Source organism: Melanotaenia boesemani, chromosome 19 (assembly GCF_017639745.1).
Source record: "Melanotaenia boesemani isolate fMelBoe1 chromosome 19, fMelBoe1.pri, whole genome shotgun sequence".
NCBI lineage: Eukaryota > Metazoa > Chordata > Actinopteri > Atheriniformes > Melanotaeniidae > Melanotaenia > Melanotaenia boesemani.
The window spans coordinates 14,879,478-14,897,501 of record NC_055700.1 but is presented as its reverse complement, the minus strand read 5'-3'; the positions used below and the strand labels follow the sequence as shown (position 1 = coordinate 14,897,501).

The 18,024-nt window shown below is 38.6% G+C and overlaps 1 protein-coding gene across 3 annotated transcripts in view; it reads right to left on the bottom strand.

The window, feature by feature from the left end:
• Window positions 1-663: 663 nt before the first annotated feature.
• Window positions 664-18,024, bottom strand: part of LOC121629561 (nipped-B-like protein B) — a 24,164-nt gene continuing 6,803 nt past the window's right edge. For all 3 annotated transcript variants that reach the window (XM_041969197.1, XM_041969198.1, XM_041969196.1), the window contains exons 10-47: window positions 16,080-17,993; window positions 14,931-15,059; window positions 14,654-14,833; window positions 12,941-13,006; window positions 12,758-12,847; window positions 12,567-12,673; window positions 12,386-12,472; window positions 12,062-12,293; window positions 11,233-11,384; window positions 11,050-11,130; window positions 10,858-10,958; window positions 10,623-10,752; window positions 10,448-10,530; window positions 10,129-10,261; window positions 9,883-10,026; window positions 9,701-9,787; window positions 9,279-9,490; window positions 9,076-9,178; window positions 8,889-8,987; window positions 7,293-7,439; window positions 6,662-6,796; window positions 6,461-6,559; window positions 6,304-6,357; window positions 6,107-6,215; window positions 5,871-6,007; window positions 5,536-5,676; window positions 5,339-5,432; window positions 4,974-5,128; window positions 4,800-4,890; window positions 4,490-4,663; window positions 4,180-4,370; window positions 3,991-4,098; window positions 3,615-3,815; window positions 3,313-3,459; window positions 2,749-3,104; window positions 2,490-2,664; window positions 2,129-2,320; window positions 664-1,391 (exon numbers count right to left, since the gene is read on the bottom strand). In XM_041969197.1, the coding sequence (XP_041825131.1) occupies window positions 1,032-1,391; window positions 2,129-2,320; window positions 2,490-2,664; window positions 2,749-3,104; window positions 3,313-3,459; window positions 3,615-3,815; window positions 3,991-4,098; window positions 4,180-4,370; window positions 4,490-4,663; window positions 4,800-4,890; window positions 4,974-5,128; window positions 5,339-5,432; window positions 5,536-5,676; window positions 5,871-6,007; window positions 6,107-6,215; window positions 6,304-6,357; window positions 6,461-6,559; window positions 6,662-6,796; window positions 7,293-7,439; window positions 8,889-8,987; window positions 9,076-9,178; window positions 9,279-9,490; window positions 9,701-9,787; window positions 9,883-10,026; window positions 10,129-10,261; window positions 10,448-10,530; window positions 10,623-10,752; window positions 10,858-10,958; window positions 11,050-11,130; window positions 11,233-11,384; window positions 12,062-12,293; window positions 12,386-12,472; window positions 12,567-12,673; window positions 12,758-12,847; window positions 12,941-13,006; window positions 14,654-14,833; window positions 14,931-15,059; window positions 16,080-17,993 (7,196 nt within the window). In that variant the 3' untranslated portion in view covers window positions 664-1,031. The remainder of the gene's footprint in view (window positions 1,392-2,128; window positions 2,321-2,489; window positions 2,665-2,748; window positions 3,105-3,312; window positions 3,460-3,614; window positions 3,816-3,990; window positions 4,099-4,179; window positions 4,371-4,489; window positions 4,664-4,799; window positions 4,891-4,973; window positions 5,129-5,338; window positions 5,433-5,535; window positions 5,677-5,870; window positions 6,008-6,106; window positions 6,216-6,303; window positions 6,358-6,460; window positions 6,560-6,661; window positions 6,797-7,292; window positions 7,440-8,888; window positions 8,988-9,075; window positions 9,179-9,278; window positions 9,491-9,700; window positions 9,788-9,882; window positions 10,027-10,128; window positions 10,262-10,447; window positions 10,531-10,622; window positions 10,753-10,857; window positions 10,959-11,049; window positions 11,131-11,232; window positions 11,385-12,061; window positions 12,294-12,385; window positions 12,473-12,566; window positions 12,674-12,757; window positions 12,848-12,940; window positions 13,007-14,653; window positions 14,834-14,930; window positions 15,060-16,079; window positions 17,994-18,024) is intronic.

Here is an 18,024-nt window from a genome sequence, read left to right as displayed (position 1 = left end):
CTTCAAGATAAATATTTCTAGTCATAAGCTTGAATGACTAGATTAGAAGATTTTGTCAGCTATAAATTCTGCAGTACAAATATATAAGCTGGATTAAAGCTTGAGTGCCTTTATATGGCTGTAAGAAGGAAAAGATCCAAGTGTAACAAAAGATGCAAACTATTACACCTACTATTAGTGTGAAGCAACAAGATCAAATCCTCCCAGTCACCTCCCAAAATGACCTTCAGTGATCAAATTTGTATCTTCCTTATTAGAGACACAGACAAGTTCATAAAAGAAAACACCTTACCAGCTTCACCCCCTAGATCTCTGTCAATAGCAGGTCAGAGCACCACAGTACAGAAAAAAATGACTGCCTCTTGATGGAAAATTACACATTTGATGTAGGGGGCACAAACAAATAACAAAGGCATAAGAAAGAAAAATTTATTGCAGTATTTGTTCCACCCAAAGAGTGGAGAGAACTTTACTGTTGCCCTGTGCTGTATAACATCAAATTCTATATTAAAAACAATATAGACACAGATACTGCACTGCTTTAAACATAAATAAATTATATCAAAGATTAGTCTATTACACAGTGGGGGTAAACAACAAGATATTTAAAACAAGAAAGTTAAAAGTTGCTCAGTTTAAGTAAATAAATCCATCTGGTGCTAGTTATAATTCCAAAACACTTTATTAAGAACATCATCAATACACTAATTTCCAACATTCACTTCATTTTTTACAGAATTATGTTCAGATATAAACAGGTTTTTAGTTAAACTATGATACAGTGGGAGTAAAAATCAAACAACCAAGTTGCTGCACAACAGCGAAGGAACTCCCACACAATGTTTTCCCAACATTTTCTTTTCTGTTTTCCTTGTGTTTAACTTACACATGTCTGTATTTAAAAATGCAAGTGTTCACAATATTTTTCTTCCAGCATTGCCTTTAATCTAAAGATGTTAACTCTTTCTTTGTATTTAACATAGTAAATCCATAGATTTGGGCTGTGAAGGCTGTCAGAGTAACTTCGGTTATTAACTCTTAGTCCCCTCCTTGGCTGCGTACAGCGCCCGTAACGTCTGTGCAACTTTGTTCGTGAGCTTTTGTCCACTTGTCAAGAAGATTTTCTTGTAAATAATGTCTGATTCTTTGATATTGTCCACCCAAGGCACCTTTTTGCGACCGTCCCGTTTCTTTGCCACAGCCCATGGTCCCGAGTAAGTTCCGGTCATCCAGTGTATACTGTAGCCATTTCTGGTCTTCTGGACAACCCTGGCAATCTGTGGTCGGTCTTTGTATTTGGGACAGCAGATGGCAATGACGTCCCTCACATCGACTGTCTTGTTCATGTGACCTGAATCCTCAGCAGAATCTTCACCTTTCCTTGGTTTTCGCTGTGAATAGAGGTATTAATTTGCTGTTACAAGGCAGTAAAAGCACAAATTGTACAGATATTTACTGTGTTTGAATAATAAAGTTATGTCCTGTGACATACTGTGACATACATAAATTACAAGAGTAAACTATCAGATCCAAGTACATTTATATCTGAAGTAGAAAAAAGGTTTAGGAATTACAGATCTTTAATTTCAGATTCTTCTTGGGAGCTTGAATGCAGTCACGTATCTGATTTCAAAGTTAATTTCTGTAAAGGTGTGGGCTCTTCTTTCACAATTTCTGTATCAACTGAAGTCCTAAATAGTCTGGAGTTTATTTAAGTGTGGTACTCGGATTTTGAAGCTGTTGCTGTGAACCCATAAATGCACTCTCAAAGCTAATTAAATGACTAAAACCTATCAGAGATAACAGGAGCTTTGGGACAGCCCAAATCAACTGTTGAGTCAACAAATATTCCAAATCATTGAAGAGATTTAAATGAACTGTTTGATAGTTTTGTTAAGTTTTTATGATTACATTTGAGCTCCTGAAAGACACGTCTACATATTTATTAAAAACTGTAATTTTCCAATTTTGATGTGAAAACAAAATCAAGTTGAGAGAATCAAACGAGGTTTATAGCCCACGTTCATTTTCAGTCTGTAAATTGAATGTGTTTTTGATAACAGCTGAATGAGCAAAAACTGTAAAACAATATAAATTTAAGGAGTTTTAAAGAGTTTTTTCTTCTTACCGCAGGAGGATCGTCATCCTCACTCTCGTCATCATCTGTGTCCACTGGAGCAGTGTGATTACTGTGGTTGTGGATCCGGGGTTTTGAGCCCTTCAGCAGAGAGGTGATGGCTTTGTTTCTGGCATTGGCATTTGCTTCGCCTCCCTCCTCGTCCTCTTCATCTCGATCCAAGTGCTCCATCAGTACCTTGAACTAAGACAAAAGGTGGCGAAACATTAGTTAGCTGCAATGGATTTTTACCAGAAAACGACTCAAGCCCAAAAAGAAATCTCACAATGTTACATGAATGTGCATCCAGACAAACAACTTCCACATATTTTGCCTAAACTTTGATAAAACCTCAAAAAAACTGTGTGCTTACATCCAGATATTGTTTGACAATATTCCGCTTAGCCTCGTAGCTGAGTTCTCTGTTTGCAAGATCGCTCTTCAGGTAATCCAGTGTCAGAGCAGGGTTGAAGTGCACCTTAGATTTCCTGTTCACTGCCTTGTCATACACTTTGGCAGACTCTGTTGGTGAGTACTTCTGGATTTTACTGTTACACAAACAAAAAAATACTCAAAAAAGGCCTAACAAGCCAATAAAAGATGAGTCTCATATCCTTTTGTTTGCGACCTACCTGTCTGAGAAGCCGTATAGATTTTTCAGGTGCTGTTTGAGCACCAGCAGCAGCAGAATACCCTGTGAAGCACTGGCAAACTCCAGCAGAGGGGTGGTGTTCTCAGGCAGACGGTCCATCACTGCATCCTCATCTTCCATGTCTGAGTCTGAGTCAGCGGCTGCAGTTTTCTTATGCCTGTGGACTTCGTCATCATCCTCATCGCTGCTGCTGCTGCTGCTGGATGAACTGCTGTTCTTTTCATCTTCATCTTCACTATCGTCATCAGAGCTGCTTTTCCTCCTCCGAGAGTGGTGCTTCTTCCTCTTTTTTGTGTTTACCTTCTTTTCCTGCCTCACAGGCTGCTTCTGTAAACACTGCAATGACAAAGAAAATCACTCACTCATCCAGTATACATTGAAGCAAACTATTTTATCTTCTCATCAATGAAACTATACATGTCTGGGAACCAAGGAGGTTTTTTTTTTGCTCTACAGGGGATTTCAGGTGCAGAGCAGTTTGGGGCCCCTTTTTTTTGTATTATAATATATATATATATTTTTTTTAATTTGCCAAGACTCTGACCTCCTTAAAAGATTGGAGCAGGTTGCTACCAGAGACAGACAGAGTAATGTCTATGTGGTGCATGATGAAAAGAGGCTCCTCCTGGGTCTGGAAAGGGAAGCAGGCCAAGTTGTCTGCTATGAACAGCAGCATGTTCACCTCTGTTTTCTGGAGGGAATAAAGTAAACATAATTATAATGAACTGTTCAGTACCAACTTCAATTACACAAGAATATTATTCAATATTTACTTTACAAATACGTAAAAAGAAAAAGCTAATTTCTGTGTACAAATGTCAGTTTAAAAAAGAAAAGTGAACTTACAGAGCTGTCATCAAACAAGTTGAGCAGGGAGATGAGGAAAGCCCGTCTATGTTGTCGGTTTCCACGGACCATGGTGTAGAGATGAGAGCAGAGAGCTGCGTCTGAGTCATCATGACGGAAACCACGGATCACAGCCTTTTTGGATCCATTTATGGCCTGTTGCACCTGATAGGACATCTTTAAACCTGCAACAGCCTTCATCTTTGAATACAGAGAGAGTTTCATTACTCATCCAGAATGCAGATTGCATAATATTTATTTTACCTTTCAATAAAATGTACATTTTTTTTAGCTATGAGAATATCTATGCACCTCTTCAGACAGCCACAGTTCATTCAAACCATCATGTGGTATTTGTAACGAAGCAGCCACTCACATGGATGAAGCCGGAGTATTTCTTATCAATCTCCACTAGTTGTTGGTCTGCCTTGTTCTTCATGGTTGGCTCTGGATCTGTTCCCATGGCAATCAAGTAAGGGACACACTATATACAAAAGAGCAAAACTCATTCAGATCTTGTTTATAAAAGAAAAAGGATCTAAGTGATCTAAGACTAAGAACACACCTGTACGGGATGGATGAGGCCCTGGCTGAGAGTCAATGTGATGACATTTAGGGCAAAGTGCCGAACAGAGGACTGTGAGTGAAAGAAGGACTCCAGCACCTGCTTCAAATAAATCTGCATTATGGAGCTGCTCATGCCTGAAGAGATGTCTCCCATTTCTTTCAGATCCTCCTGCTTGGCTTGGTTCTTCCCTGAGTAGACCAGAACATCAGCCTGATCAGTTTACAGTATGTGACTCACCAGGTCAATGAACATTTAAGCTAATAATCATGCAGAAACAGAACAAATCAGATGGATTTATTCAGCTTACATTCACGATCAGCCTCTTGCATTCGAGTGTCTTCATCCTGCAGGTAGGTCTGCAGGTTTTTGAGCACCTGGATCTTCAGATTGACCACACTGTTCTCATCTGATAGGATGCTGTTATACAGAACCTTCACATCCTGCACAAACATGAGCTCTGGGTGCATGATGAACTGGAACCCTTTACAGAGTGGAAAGTGTTTTAATATAGCAGTCATAAGTAAAACTAAATCAGAAATGAGCAGAACACATGTGGATAACACTCAAATATAAATACAGGGATTATAAGTTATGTGCGTCTATGTGGAGTTATATACCTAAACCTATGATGGCCTTGATCTGGACTTCTTCTTCCTCATGAGTGGTGAAATACAGCAGAAGATCCAAAACTTTGTCCTTTATGATAATCTAATAAACACACAAGCGGAGACAACTAAATCCATCAAAACAGCCTTCTGAAAACAACACTTAAGCGAAAGGATGGAGATTACCTTGTTAGGACCCTTGAACTCTTCTTGGTCAAAATCAAAGTGTCGACACAGAGCCCCCACAGTGAATAACGAACGCAGCAGAGTAGGTTTGTTTGTAGCCAGAGTGGAGTTACCAGGGTCTTCCTGATGCTGTGTCTTAAGCTTAGCCAGCGCACCTGTAAAAAAAATTGATATTTGCTGCTTTAGTTTATAGTTATTAAATCTACATTTAGTGTTTGAGATCCTATAAATTGTAAACAACAGGTTAAAAAATACACACTATATATATGTTTAAATGTCAGGGCATGTTAGATTTGACTTTAAAAATATATAAAAATGACCTTGTCTCAACATTTCTAACTATGACGGCTATACATAATCCTTACCATAGTACCGATTGAAACAAGCCCAAACAAACTTGTAGTTGTGTGTGACCTTGTTCACAATAGCACCAAGACAACTCACGCAGTGTTGTACTACCTGAGAAGGAGAAAAACAACAAAGCACAAGAGGATTATTCTCATGCTGTTTTTGATTTTTCAGCGTCATCCGTGAAACCTGTGAAGTTGTGAAGGAGGCTGACCGTCATGCCGTATTTGATGATAAGCTTCATCAGGTCTTCTTCTAAGGTGGTGAGGAAAGTCTCACTTGGGTGCTCCATCAGAGGTACAACAAGCTCCAGGATCTTGGAAACATTGCAAATCACCACGAAGTCATTCTGAGTCTGAAATGAAAGCACAGAGACAGATGACAACTGTTCAGAACCAGTTTATTTTCATTTTTTGGTGTGTGACTGTGTCTAACAGCTGCATTTTCATGTACCTGCCACTAGGTGGTCCTATTGCTTAACATAACAGTAAAAACAATTTGTTTTGCATTAAATATTCTCATAATAAACAAAAATAAGATGTTACTTACATTGCACTTGGTGGTCAGGTAGGGCTGCATAGTCATGGCGTGTTTAACCATTAACTGTGCTCTGATTTTAGTAAACAGGTAGAGAGTAGTGATGCATGCTACAAGACGACCTGAGTTGACCCCTTTGTCCTCACAGTCTGAGAAACAGACAATTAAAAAAATGTAATTTATCTCAGCAAAGAGATATGTAGCAGTAGAAATACATCTATGTTTCTTTATTAAAGAATTTCTGATACCTGCAAGAGACTCTTCATATTTCAATATATGTTCCACCAAATTGTCCACCAACTGAATGCAAGCCTTTTTGGTGGGTTTGTACGAAGCGTTCTCCTCTGATTTCAGCAACTACACAATCACAGCCATACAGCGGTTACATATGATGTTGGGCTGCATGCTCACAAAAAGCTGCTGAAGGGTCAAAACTTTAACTCACATTTTGCAGAAGCTGCTCAAACCAGTCATAACCAGAATCTTTGCATGCTAACACCTGGAAAAAAAATCAAAATATGAGCCAGATTATATTTGACAACATCAAAAAGTGGCACGTTTCTTATTCAAACAAAGAAAGTTTTGCTTTAACTAGTTCTCACCACATCTGTGATGTTCAGTATCTTTCTGGTCATAGCGTCTTTGTCATGGCTGGGTGTTGGGGAAAACCAGAGTTTTTGGAAAGTCTCATTCACCAGTTTCTGCAAAGAAACAGATGTTAAAATAACATTTATAAACTGTGCATCAAAAAGTAAAAAGTAACACTTTCAAAATACACATTGACAAATTAAAATAACCCAAACCTTGATCCCTTCCTCATCATTGACCCTCCGGATCATCTTGACACACATCTCAGTGATCTTGTGGAAGTCTGGGTGCTCCAGACAGATGTCCCTCAGAATCTTAATCACTCTTTTTCTCACACTGATACCTGTGTCCTGTATAAAGAGAGAGAGACCATTACATATAAACTTTATGTATGTATTAAATGTCTTTTTTGACCCTGATGGCTCTAACAGCCAATTATAAACAATCCGGTGGAGTTGTGGGTGTCAAAAATGGAAAATAAACACATCTGTGGCAGGCAGGCAGTTAAGGATAAAGTAATGAGAGGAACATATTTCTCATATTTCTGCACTCATGACATTCAACTGTCAAACTACTGAAGTACTCTGTTTGAAATTTGGAGCTTTAACCCCAGAAAAACCTTTGCACTTAAATTGAACTTTCTGTTCATAATTTGCCAAAGTCAAGGGAAACTTTGACTTCAGACTTTGTTACAATGAAGGTTTCCCCTTTTTTTCCCCACAAACCTGTTATATACGATACTTGCAAATCAAATCAATCTCTACCAGGAGTGTGTTACAAGTATGTCACACATCAATATCCTAAAGGAATACAGTAACGGAGGAGGTAAGAAGTTTAAGAAATTACCAATATCCTTTCAATGAGCATGTCGTAGTACTGCTCAATCAGCTCAGGTCGACTTAGCACAAAGCGGCCGAGGAGCTCCACAGCAGCCTCTCGTACACTGGTGGAGTTGTCCATGAGGCGACAATGAACCCCACGCTGCATATCCAACTGGAAAATAAATACAACGGATGAAACAAACAGACATTTTGGTCTTTTGTATGAACAGAACTCCAGCTATCATTCTCATATTAAGGCACTGCAGAGTTTCTGCTACATGTAAATGATCAAGACACAACGCCACAACAAAATAAAAGCTACAGTGCTTTCATAATTATTATTTTTTTAAGATGTTACAAATGTGAATTATATTGTATGAATGGATCGATATAAATAAAAATCTATATTTGCAAACAGTTTCAGACCATAATAAGAGAGTAAATTGTATTCGGGAAATCTGACATTGCTCTGCTAATAACGTAATTTAACTTAATTCCTTAATTCCTGTCCGGTTTAACTGTGGCTCGCTCAGAGTGGAGTACTAATTGCCATACTCATACGGAAGAAGCAGAAAAAGTTCAAACACACACACACACACACACACATATATACATATATATATATATATATATATATATATATACATATATATATACACACACACACATATATATATATATATATATATATATATATATATATATATATATATATATATATATATATAATGTACTTCTTATATGCTGTTCTAAATCATCTCTACCACAGATCATAATTCTGAATTAATAAACTTTTTTATAAATTAATTATAACAATCAAAACACCAGCAAATGTGACAACACTTTTGTCACGTTAGTTGTAATAATCAGTTTAATATTTCATAAAATCTTTACCTAAAAAAGGTCTAATTTGTGCCCTGCATAGCTGAAATACTTTCCACAACTACTTTCTGTCGTCAGCTACTGTGTTAGAGATGGTCCTGCCAAAAACACCACTTTGAGGTAAATATGTGACGGTGTGAACAATGAACAGCTAGTTTCCTCCTTCTCAGCTGAACAATAAACAAATGCAACAAAAGAGAAAAGCTCTGAGACGACCAGAGATTCTCTAGAGCAGACACGTTGGTGCAAAACGCAGGATAACTTTAAAAAAGAACGTGGGAAAAGTGCGCGTGTGGAACCCTCTCACTGGGAAAAGAGTGTGTGTTAATACACCCCCATTCTCCACCGAGGCGGCGTTCATGGGCGCTGGCTGATCTTTTCCATTGTGCTCCTCCACGTCCCGCCGTCATAACAGAGAAATGATGGACGTATAGGGCTTGTCATATATATATATATATATGAAAAAAGGGAAATCAAATGCTCTCAACCTGGCTTCAAACTGTTCCATTTGATAAGGCTAAATTATGTTTGCCTTAAATAAATAATTTATTTATAAAAGTTTAAAGCTGAGATATCTTTTTGGGGGGGATGGGAAGGCTGCACTGGGTGACCCAGATTCTGAATGTGCTTAAGAGTCCAATGAATAAAATCGCATGCAAGACACTGATGACTGAAAAATGCAGCTAAAACTGCCGTCGGTGTAGCCTTGATGCAGCAGGACCAAAGCAGAATGACTTACCCGAGCCAGAATACTTGGATCTACAGCCACGACTTCAGAAAGACATTTCATAGCTTTAGTTCGGACTGCAATGGCACTCTCACCTAGCACTCTCAGAATCTATAATAAAAAGATTTAGAAAAACAGAAAAAAATGTCACAGCTGAAGTCATGTAATATCTAATGCATCTGCATATTTAATTTCTTACCTGTGACAAATAAATATCAAAGCTCTGTGCAAACGGCCTCATAGAAGCCAGATATCTGACAATCAGACAGGAGTCCTCATAGTCGACTGCATTAGAGTTCATCCTGAAAGAAAACACACAAGGAAAGTTAAATACCACGATGGGATAATAAGCAAACCTGTGCATCAATATGGTCCAGTTATTCAAACTGAAGCAATACTTACTTCGCTGAGCTGAAATTTGAAGTCTTGATGACCTTGCGGAGGAATTTCTTTTGAGCCTCGGCCCTCTGCATAATCTCCCCACTTGAGTCAATATCCTTTGAGTGACGGCGACCTTTAGTGTCCTCATCGTTTTCATTTTGAGACTTGATTGCCTTTTCTGCCTCAGTTGTACTGTCCCTGAACCACTGGGCAATGTAAAAGTTCCTGGCAAACTGGATGAAACAAATGAATTCATATCACAGTTTTTGAATATCTCGAGGCATAATACTGAGCATATTACCAAAGCAACCCTGTTTATTAACAATACCTAAAAATCAGTGTGTTAAGATATCCAAGAACAAGAACATCATCGCGTGACTAAAATATAAGTTTCATTTTAGTCTTACAAAACTTAAATATAGTTTTAAAAATTAAATCCTTACCACTAAAGCTGGATCTGTATCAGTGTTTTCATCCAAAAAGTTGACCAAAGCCTTCTGGAGTTGCTGTATTTCATTACTGCCTGGAGTCTGTAAGGTCACAAAAATGCCATGAGCATATCAAAAAGCAGCTCAGACCATCTGTTCATTTACAAGAGTTAAACAGATTTTGTTGTTTAGTTCACCTCTTCCAAGATGCGATCGATAGCTCTTTGGTCCATCTTGTTAGAGACAGCATCTTTCCGCAGGCGAGAGGCGACGGTCCCGAGGTAGTCCAACGATGCCACTCTGAGAGCCATTTCTGTCTGCTTATTACTAAACTGGTGCACCTGCACCACAAAAACACAGAGGAAAAATGTCATAACGACAACAAATGAACTACTGGATAGATGATTTGAGATGATACATTTGAAATGAATGATGCTACTCACCAGGAGTCGGCCCAGTAAACTGAGCAGCAGTTCAGCTGCAGGCCACTCAGGTTTGTTGACTGCAGACAGCAGATCATGAACAAAGTTCTCAAACAGAGGCCTGTAGTCCTCCTCTCCTTGTTTACTGCCACACCTGAAACACACAGAATGCAATATTTTATTGGAGCATCTTTAAACACAGAAACAGTAAACGTTGCAGCATATCCCACAGCAGCAGCATATTTACTGCGTAAAGAAGTCCAGAGTCCTATTAAACAGATTAAGACTAAGACCTGGCATTCATGTGATGCTCTATAGTGAAAGAAGAAATAAGACGTACTTCTTCAGAAACACTGAGAGGAAGTTCTGAGCCGTCCTCATGGCAGTTTCATAAGAGTTTGTGATGAGAGCATCTTTGTCCACCTTAAAAAAAAGGTAAATAAGTATAAAAAAACACTTCTGTATCGGATTTTCTTATCTGATGAATAAAAATAAACTAATTAATTTGTGACTACCTTCTTGTTATGTTCATCATCCGTTTCTTTCTCAGATGGAAAGTGAACCACACACTGAATTAGCTGAAGAACAAGAGCTGAAACCATCTGGATAAACAGAGGCTCTCCATCTGAATCACTGCTGTTTAGCCTGGGGAGTAAGAGGAATTAGTTTTCTTAGGTTCTTTGGGCAGCAAAGGGGACTTACGTAATACATTAAACTTATTTATTTAAAATGTGTACACGTCACAATTACCTAAAATTCCTGAGGTTGCGTTTACTCGTAGGCAGTTTAGCCAGGGAGGTAAAAATCTCCTCAAGGACAAGCTGCCTGTGCTTCTTGTAACGACAAAAAACCTGAAGAAAAATCAAAATGAATCAGTACAGATGTCATCATGTTATTTAAAATGTGGAGCGACATTAAATCAACAAGTCAGAGTTGACTTACTGCTGTCACTAATGTGATGGCACATAACTGCAGTTCGCTGACATTCTCCACAAAAAAAGGTGTAATCCCAAGGTTGGACACCTAAAGCAAGGGTAACCAGAAAATTCAGGTTATAATCGAGCTCATCATTCAAAGGTGACATGAGGACAAGAGTTTGAGCGTTATTAAGATTCAAAACTGCACCTGGAGAACTGTGGTGTCAGTTAGCAGCTGGATTTCCAGCAGTTCTGAGATGTTGCTGATAATGTCACATACTTTGTTGTAGAGACTGACAACCACCTTCTGTTTGTGGGTGGAAGACTTTGCTCTCTTGGACTTTGAAGTATGTGTACCACCTGTGTGAGAAAGATAAACAGGACATTGAAAGAAGCTTTAAGCTTTAAGGAGTGAAACAAAAAGTAGAAATGCCTAGATTCAACTTCAGGGTCTCACAAAGGTAAATAAATATACAAGACAGTAAATTGTCATATCTTGAGTCATTTTGAAACATCAAGTGGGCATAAAAAGTGTCAGATTCAAGGTTTGACTTTTGTTGTTATCCTCCTTAACGATTAAATGTGTGCCTGACTAGTCCAAATTTTCTCAGCCACAAGTAAGACGCTCCAAATGTTTCATTTTGGCTGCAAGTCCGAACACAAATCCTCTGATGCAGGAACTGAAGAACAAGTAGATTACTTTTATTTGAAAGTGCAATAGCACAGCATCAGGAAAGCCGCTACTGTTAGCACACTGCACAGTTAAAGTGGCTAACATTGGCATTAGCTTACATCATAGTACAATAATCAGACATTGTGGAAACTTAAAGATCTGAAACCAATAAAAGAATTCTGGGTTTGGGCAATTATTTTTCAATCATCTCACTTAATGGTAACAATACAAATAAGAAAAAAAACATTTCTTATTCTTTGGGTTCAATTCTGATTCACACATGAATGGTTAAACTGTGTGCATTTGTCAGAGGTTTGTGCCTTAAATCACACAACAGAAAAAACAGAATAATGCTGTGGCTGACCTCCATGGCGATCCACTCTGTAGGAAGAGTCATACTGAGGATACAAAGTATTTTGAAGGTGAAACTTTGTGAACTGCAACACCCTCTCAATCACATCCTCTATATAAACTGCCTTCGGCATGTGGGGAGATGTCATTATGTTGAGTGCAGTCAAGCAGGCATCGGCAGACTTAGTCACACGCTCCATTATCAGGTCACGCCACAAACGCTCCTCGTCCATTGCATCTTTATCCTACAATTTCATTAAAAAAATAAACAAATTAAATAAACTTCTTTCATCGTTTGAACTTTCAGAGTATCAACATTATCAGGCTGATAACTCACATGGCTCATCATGGTGGAGAGTTTGACACTGTCCTGAATGTTCTTTTCCAGTATATTCAAAACTTTCACCAGTTTACTAGATGAAAACTGTGGGCAGAAAAACACCAATGCAGCCAGGGGAACTGGAAATCAGCTGTGAGGCTTAGTTTAAATATGTGACAGTAAAAAGACCTTGGCTTACCTTGTTAAAGACACCCATAGCCTTAATCTTGGTTGAATCACTGCCTAGTTCACTCAGCTGCTGCTTTCCAAGCAATAGCTCTTGAGGAATCTCCTCATCATCTTCATCTGCTTGAGAGAACAGAGAAGACTTCTTAACAAAACTCCACCGCATGCGTTGAGATTAGAGACATCGCAACTCTCCATGCTTACCTGCAGCAGTGAGGTCCACGTCTTCAAGGTTCTCAAGGATGCCGTCTATATTGGATGCAAATCTCTTAAATGTAGAGGAGTCAATCTTTTCTATTAAATAAATGTAAAACAACTTGATTAAAAAAACACTGGTTTTACAGTCTTTTTTCAATTCAAACAACATACAAGAAGTCAAATTGTTACCCTCTAGTGTCATGGAACTGTAGGCCATCTTGTTTTTATGTTTCTCCTTCTTCATTTTTCTGGCATCTGAATGAAAAAAAAAGACATAAATCACTATTTTAACCTTTTAGCCCATTTTAGACATACATAACATTAATGAATTTATTAATCTGCTAAATAGACATCATTCAGTTATCTGAAGTGCTTCCTTCAGTCAGATCTGAAGTTGTGATAGAAAAAGGCCCAAATATGTGTGAAATATTTGCAATTCACCTGAGATTGCATAGCATAAGTGAAAAAATAATACCAAAGTCCCTAAAGTAATAACATTTTCAAACATTATACTGCCAAATCAATCCATTTTTGTTTGTTAAAAGTATATTAAACTGTTGAGTAAAACATACCAACAGTGGATGGGGGAAGCTAAAAATTGCTTTTCTAAATGTTTAAGGATAATGTGCCTTTGCTGATAAAGAATTCTGATCAGTTTCTTACTCAGTTATAAGATAACTAACATGCTCTCCTCACTCTCTCTCATTTCTGAGCTATTTGCTATGTGTGTGTTTGTCTTTTTCATTCATCAAAATCATAAAAAAAAGAAACAACTTAGGGTCGGAACCAAATAATGTATTTTCAAGGGTATGGAGGCTACATCCCTCAGCAGTGGCTCAGATATGGGATGGATTTTCACAGGGCAGCAGTCACTTCAATACTGGGACCAACACCTTCTGGCATCTGTGTTTTTTTCCCCCATAATGCTTCAGAACACACCTCTAGGAATCTGAGCTCAGTGAAGAGCAGTTATTGAAAAGAAAAATAACTGATGAAAGTGCTAGTTATGTGCAGAAGGGGCCTAACAGTCGTCATCACGTCATTTGCCTGAAGGTATGATTAGAGGTGCCTTCAGCCAGGAGACGTGAGGGCAAGATATCCCTTACTATATTCTCTTCTTTCAGATTTTCTCAAACTGGGGATTCCAAGATAATTTCAAGGGGGTTGCCTAATCATTGTAAAAAGATTTAAATAAATTTAGGATTTTTATTAGCACTGTCAAAACGAAGACATTAATGCAAAAAGAGTAATCTGTGAAATTAACCTGTTAAATTTTTAATGCACTGATTTATAAACAACAAATTTATTACTCATGCCATTTTAAAAATCCAAATTAGGCATTATCCCTGCGAGAGAATTTGATTTAGGGGGTTTGCGAACACCAAAGCATGTTATCTTGGGGGTTGTGGCTCAAAAAAATTAGGAACCACCGCTTTAGGGAACATAAGTTATATGCATGACATTTCACTTTCCTGCCTGGCTGCAGGGTGTGCAGGTGGAGACGAGACTTCACTGATGCATCTGCACACAAACGTGTGATGCTCATTTTAAACAGGAGTATAATAAATGTAGAAACCACAACTTAACTTCTCCCTAAAACCTGTTATTCTTTCTTATTTTTCATCTTCTTTGGTCTCCCTGACTCTTATAAGGTTATAAAACTATGGTCTGTCATGTGCATTTACAGTTTTAATCTTTAAAACTCTCATGTGGATCCATATTTCTTATGTCTTAAACTGACCTAGCTTGCTGACCCTGAAGCTACTTCACTGCAAAATTGTGTTTTTTTAAGATGTACATAAGTTTATTTTAAGTACAGTTTGAAAAAGAAAAAAACATTTCTTGCTATTTTATGAGTTTTTTTTTTTTTTTTTTGAGTAAGTTGATGCAAAAAAGTCTCACAGTCGTTTAGACTTTGTGGGGGAGATCCCTCATCGGAATCATCACCGTCCCATTCCCGATGACGACCACCTGAACCCCGACGAGAGTTAAAACCTCCACTTCTGTGGTGATCCCTAGATCCTCTCTTCTCTTCAAACTTCCATGTCTTGTCATGGTTTTTCTTGAACCTTTTCCTTGCAGCTAAAACAGCAGAAATTATCTGAATCAATTCAAATATTGTCCTGTCAACATTTCTGATGGGTAGGTACAATGTGATTTCACAAGCCTGAATACTTACACTCATTGTCAGAGTCAGACTCCTCCTCATCATCATCAGTCTTGTCAACATCTGAGTCCACCTCAACATATTTGGATCTCTTACTAACCATACTGTGCCTTCGCTTATTTGCCTTCTCAAAATATGTCTCTGTGAATATAGAAGTAGAAAGAGCTTTGAGCACAGGATAAACTACGTATTAAAAGTGAGTGAAACTTAGAAAACTATTGCAGTACTGAAGGATTAGTAATATTAGATACAACAGACCCTGTTTATTAACATTTTCCAAAGTTTTTTTCCCTTATTTTGTTTTTAAGAAAGGTTCTAAGAGAAGTCTACAGTACCTGACGCTGATATTTTTTTGAAACCATAAAATTGTCTTATCATTTGTAATTATAATAATAAATTCCCCTGTAAATTCAAAGTGCATGTTGGGTGTTCCTAATTAGAACAAATGGTCAATAAAAAAAGTGAGATTGCAAGTTTGTGTGAATGCACATCAGAAAGAAACAGAAAAAAAATTCAACGAAAGAAACAACAGCAAACCTTGCAGCCCCTTAAAAAAAAAAGAAAAAAACAACTACAACAACATTATAATTTCCCTTCAAGGATTTCATTCATTTAATTTCATCTTGGACACAGAGACCAAGTTGCTGAAATTTGTGATTACTGAAAGAGTTGAAACCAACCAGTCTCCAGAAATTCAATTTCATATTCAGAGTTCTTTTGCTGTATTGCATCTCCTGGGAAGCAGAAGGCAGGATGTAGCTACAGTATGTGAGTCACACGAGTTGTGTATTCATGGAGCTGCGGAACTGATCTAAGCAGGAGGCATCATGTCCACAGCCAAACAGTCTGCCGCATCAGTTTTGTTCACGCAGCAGCACATATTACAGTTTACAAATAGTCATGGGGCTTTATATAATACAAACAATTAACGACTACTGGCTGGCATGGGTCCAAATTCACCTAAATATCATTTTAAAATACCACAATGTATTATGTTATGTGGTCTTAATGTGACATTTCTTCTTAAGGCTTGCTGAATCCAAAGAAAGTAGCTACACTAAAATGAACGCTGCACATTTAGATCCAGTTTTATGTCCATTTTCAATAAAGACTAAAGAGACAGAATTTGCACTGTTTTGACCATTAAAAAGTAACTCATACCTCTTGCTGATTTGTCAGAGGACCAGTTCTTGTATCTGGAGCTGTGTGCATTCCTGCTTTCCTTAATGATCCTTTTTACATCCTCAATGCCAAGTCTCTGAAGCAATACGACAGGTTTGGCTCTTTTGTTTAAGTTCTTGATCAGTGACACTCTCTCCAACCTTACAAGTGGTTCACTCCAGCTCTGTAACAATTTACTTTTGAGCTGGAGATCTTTATTTGTTCCTTCTTGTTTTAGTTTAGGAATCACAAAGTTCTTAAGACTTCCTGAATTGCCACCCAGCAGGTAAGAAGGGAACTCGCTAAGTTTTGTCTCATAGGCCTGCTGTTTGTTTCCAGCAAGGCAGCTAATGCTACTAAACCCACTCGTCCTGTGTTCTTTATTCTTGGAGGTTTGAAGGCTGGAACTGCTTGTTCTCTGTCGACCATTGATGTCAGGTGATTTTTTGCTTCCATCTTGCTTCATTTTAGGACTGTCAGCTTTAGAGTGCCGGTCAGGTGAGGCTCTGTTACAATTTTCTCTGGACAATGTCTTCTGCTTCCTACTCCTATCTCTGTCTTTATCTATCTCCCTGTCATTGACTTTCTCCCTCTCTTTGTCTCTGTCCACATCTTTTTCTCTGCCTTTGTCTCTTTCTCTGTCTTTGTCCCTAACTTTTTGTCTCTCCCTGTCATCTTCTTTGTCTCTTTCACTGTCTTTGTCTCTTTTCCTCCCTTTTTCTCTGTCTCTGTCACCATCCTTGTCCCTCTCCCTACCTTTTTCTCTGTTTTTCTCTCTGCCTTTTTCTCTGTTTTTATCAGTGTCTTTGTCTCTCTCCCTGCCTTTTTCTCTGTCTGTGTCTTTGTCTCTCTCCCGTCCTTTTTCTCTGTCTTTGTCAGTGTCTTTGTCTCTATCTCTGCCTTTTTCTCTGTCTGTGTCAGTGTCTTTGTTTCTATCTCTACCTTTTTCTCTGTCTTTGGCAGTGTCTTTGTCTCTATCTCTGCCTTTTTCTCTGTCTGTGTCAGTGTCTTTGTCTCTATCTCTGCCTTTTTCTCTGTCAGTGTCTTTGTCTCTATCTCTGCCTTTTTCTCTGTCAGTGTCTTTGTCTCTCTCCCGTCCTTTTTCTCTGTCTTTGTCAGTGTCTTTGTCTCTATCTCTGCCTTTTTCTCTGTCAGTGTCTTTGTCTCTCTCCCGTCCTTTTTCTCTGTCTTTGTCAGTGTCTTTGTATTTCACCCTGTCTTTGTCTCTGGATTTGTATTTATCTTTGAGTTTGGCCCTGTCTCCATCACTGTCCCTCTGTCTTTCTCTGCCCCTAACCCTTTCTAAATCCCTGCTTTTGGCTTCTTCGTGTATGGAGTTGTTGTCCGCTTTGCTACCAGTTTTTGGAATCTCTGGTCTGATAGCATGGGATCTACGACTGTTATTATTTTCCTCTTTGTTGTGCAGGTCTGAATGCCTGTCATGTTTCTGCCGCGTCATGTCTGGCTGTCTGTCATCTGGGTGTCCCTTGTCACTGTCACTTTTACTGTCATGTTTCTGTTTTGATTCACAGTGGCTTTCCTGCTTCTGGGTTTCTAGTTGTGAATCCAAGCCAGACTTCTGAGGAGTCTCAGGCAGTTGTCTTTTGATCCCAGCTTGGTTCTCAACATTTTTATTGACCTTTCCATCAGCATTTCTCTTGAGACGTCGTATGTGATCTTCACACAATGGCTGTGGTTCCAAGATGACTACGGGTTGTCCAATCACTCTGCCAGCTCGTTGCAGATCAATACTGACCATCAAGGCAGGCCGACTGGCACCATTACTTGCAGTGCTCGACTTCTTCGGTGTCAGCTTGCTGATGCTGTTGCTGCTGTGTACAGTGGGCCCCTCACTTGCCTCAATTCCCGGTTCCTGAGGATATGTGTCTTGTTTCCGTTTTTTCAGTGGCTTGTCTGCAATAAAGGACACTATAACTTAGCCTCC